Source organism: Mustela nigripes, chromosome 1 (genome assembly GCF_022355385.1).
Source record: "Mustela nigripes isolate SB6536 chromosome 1, MUSNIG.SB6536, whole genome shotgun sequence".
In the NCBI taxonomy this organism is placed as follows: Eukaryota; Metazoa; Chordata; class Mammalia; order Carnivora; family Mustelidae; genus Mustela; species Mustela nigripes.
In genome coordinates, this window is record NC_081557.1 from 45805843 (window position 1) to 45809082 (window position 3240).

Here is a 3240-nt window from a genome sequence, read left to right on the forward strand (position 1 = left end):
CCCACAAATATTATATGTAAACTCACTTAAAGTTTTAATTCTAAACACTAAAGGGCCTCTAGCATGACAAGAGCCTTAATTCTAGTGGTGGGGGACCTAACTAACCATTCCACCCCAATCTTCAGATTACATGTGTTCATTTGGTCTGCTGAAATCATGTTCTTTAGGTAAACTGGAATAGCCAAGAAACTTGAACTGTGTCCATCCTTCCTGGAAGATTTGCCACTTTTTTTTTTTTTTTTTTTGCAAGAGAAAATAGGAGTATATCTTTGCAGGAAGGTGTGCCAGTACAGTGGACCTCGAGTTTACCTGGATGTCTGAGTGAAGCTGCCTATGAGAATGGGTGGTTGGGGCACAAGTAAGGGATTTCTTCAAACTTATTATTTTTTTTTTTTTTAAAGATTTTATTTATTTATTTGACAGAGAGAAATCACAAGTAGATGGAGAGGCAGGCAGAGAGAGAGAGAGAGGGAAGCAGGCTCCCTGCTGAGCAGAGAGCCCGATGCGGGCCTCGATCCCAGGACCCTGAGATCATGACCTGAGCTGAAGGCAGCGGCTTAACCCACTGAGCCACCCAGGCACCCCTCTTCAAACTTATTTAACCAAGCCCGTAGGAGAAAAGCCCTTCCTTCCTTCCAGAAAGGAAGACGAAACTTAAATCTTTATTCAATTAATGAAGCTCATCCCACTATTGGTAAATGTGCTAGAATTTAATCAACTCAGGCCCACATCTCTTTTGGACAGAACATTTGGTGGTAGGTCCTCCCAGATAAAACTTTGAGAAAAGCCAGGATGACGTCATACTGCCTTAAAAATATGATGGTGTATTACTGTACAGTCACCATTTTTCATTGTGGCTATACTGTCCCCATAAGCCTGTGACTCTCATCTCCTGAGTAATCTAAATAAATTCCTTTTTTCATCTCAAACACATATTTCTTTTGAAAAGGAGGTTGTTGATTCCCTGGCGGATCTGCTTCGTCTTTACACTGTAAATGATGGGGTTCATCACAGGAGGTGCCAGCAGGTAGATATTGGCCATGATGACATGGACCAGTGGAGAGGCATGTCTGGCAAATCGATGAGTCATAGATACTCCAACCATGGGGACATAAAGGACCAGAACAGCCAAAATGTGGGATAGACAGTTATTGAGGGCCCGGAACCGCTCAGTCCAGGAGGCTGTGCCCAAGATACTCTTCAGGATGAATGTGTAGGAGAGCACAATGAGCAGAGGGTCCATCACTATAATGAGCAAAACCAGAGCAAATCCATACCAGCTGTTGACCCGGATATCAGCACAGACCAGGCGGATCATATCCTGGTGGAGGCAGTAGGAGTGAGTGAGAAGGTGGGAGTGGCAGAAGGGCAGGCGCTTGAGTAGGAAAAGGGAGGGGAGAACAGCCAGAATGCAGCGGCAAATGATGGCTAAAGCAATCCTGCCGATGACTTTACTGGTGAGGATGGTGGCATAATGGAGGGGGCGGCAGATGGCCACATAGCGATCAAAGGACATGGCCAACAGTACTGAAGATTCCATGAAGGAGAATCCATGGAGGAAGAAGAACTGTGCAAAGCAAGCTTCAAAGCTGATCTTACGAATATTGAGCCAGAGGAGCTGCATGACTGTGGGCAGGGTGGTGAGGGTGAGGCCCAGGTCAGTCAGGGCCAGCATGGAGAGAAATAGGTACATGGGCTGGTGGAGGGATGGCTCTGTGCGGATGACAGCGAGAATGGTGGTGTTACCCACAATGGAGATGGTATAGAGGCAGCAGAAGGGAATGGAGATCCAGATGTGAGAGACCTCAAATCCAGGGATGCCCGTGAGGATGAAGTAGAAGGAGGCTTGGGTGGTATTAGTTACTTTGGCCATGCCTTGTTGAATGCAAAACCAAAATCTGTGTGTTTCACAATAAGAGATTTCATTAGTATGCTACTGCCACAGGATCATTATCTAGTCTTTAATCTAGGACTGAAATAGGTGTCTGGAATTGATTTTTTTTTTAAGTTTTTCTTTTTCTTTTAAGGTTTATATATTTATTTATTTGTGGGGGGGATGGGGAAAAGGGAGAGGGAGAATCCGAGCATATTCCCCTAATGGGGCTCTATCCCACAACTTCAAGATCATGACCTGAGCCAAAATCAAGAGTCAGACATTCAACTGACTGAGCCATCCAGGTACCCCTGGAATTGTTTTTCATAAAACCATTGAGCAATATGCTAACCAAATTGGTAGCACATAATTATGTATTCTATTGAAATTAATTTGTATTTTAAATTATCTTATTTTTCCAACTTTCTAACACTATGTACTAAATCTTAGCTTTCTGCAAGCCTCATAATACACTTCCTACCAGCTCTTGTACACATAAACTTACAGATGCTCGTTTAGTAACTGAATCATTGGTCATCAATATTTCAAAAAACCTTCTAGTAACCAAATCAAGAGACTTTTCTTTTTTCTTTTTTTTTAAGTTCACCTTAAATTTGACACGCAGGCAAATAAGATTCTGGAGACCACCTCCTTTTATTCAGACAGAAGTATGGTGATGTCCAGGGGTCATCTTTGAGCAACAGTATGGATGATAGTGACAATTTTATTCTGGGCAGTAGAGAAGCAGGCACCTGGAGAGGAAGGACTACAGTTTGGTTTGTGCGTGTTGAGTTTGATGTTTGTAGGAGCTATCCAAGAGAAACGATGATTGGACAGACAGATATGAGGCCCAGCGGGACAGAGGAGAAATCTACTAGGGGTAGTGGAGTCTCTAGCACATTCAGGGAAACTGTTAATCTGGAAGTTAATGTGATAATCTAGGCAAGAATTAGGGTGAGAAAGGAAGAAGGTGGAGGACCCATCCCTTTAAGGAAGTGTAAAACTTAGCAATTGCGTAGACGGGGAAGAAAAGGCAAAGGAAACAATGAAGTACTGCTTGGAGAAGTGGGTGGAAAACAGAGGAAATGGGAGTCACAGAGGCAGAGAAGGTAAAGGGTGTGGTCACTGCAGTTCAGTGCTGCTCAGCCACTCAGTAAAAGCAGTGCTGGAAAGCACCTATTTGGTTTAAGGATGCAAATGTCAATAGTAAGCTTTTGAAAAGACATTTCAATAGAATGATGGGAGAAACAACTGAATTAAAGTGGCCTGAGGAGCGAACAGAAAAATTTGACAGTTTCTGAGGACCATGTGTTCCAAATGGGGAGCTATACTGCTCCCTAGGGGGTGAATACGACTTGTATTTTTTT

General features: G+C 43.3%; 1 protein-coding gene across 1 annotated transcript; it reads right to left on the minus strand.

Moving 5' to 3' along the window:
* Positions 1-919: 919 nt before the first annotated feature.
* Positions 920-1873, minus strand: LOC132011440 (olfactory receptor 51Q1-like). Its single transcript, XM_059390005.1, has one exon. It carries the CDS (start codon positions 1871-1873, stop codon positions 920-922), a length of 954 nt encoding a protein of 317 aa, XP_059245988.1.
* Between the last annotated feature and the right edge of the window lie 1367 nt (positions 1874-3240).

Excerpts from the sequence above, each read along its gene's own strand:
- LOC132011440 (XM_059390005.1), bottom strand. The coding sequence starts at position 1,873 with ATGGCCAAAGTAACTAATACCACCCAAGCCTCCTTCTACTTCATCCTC.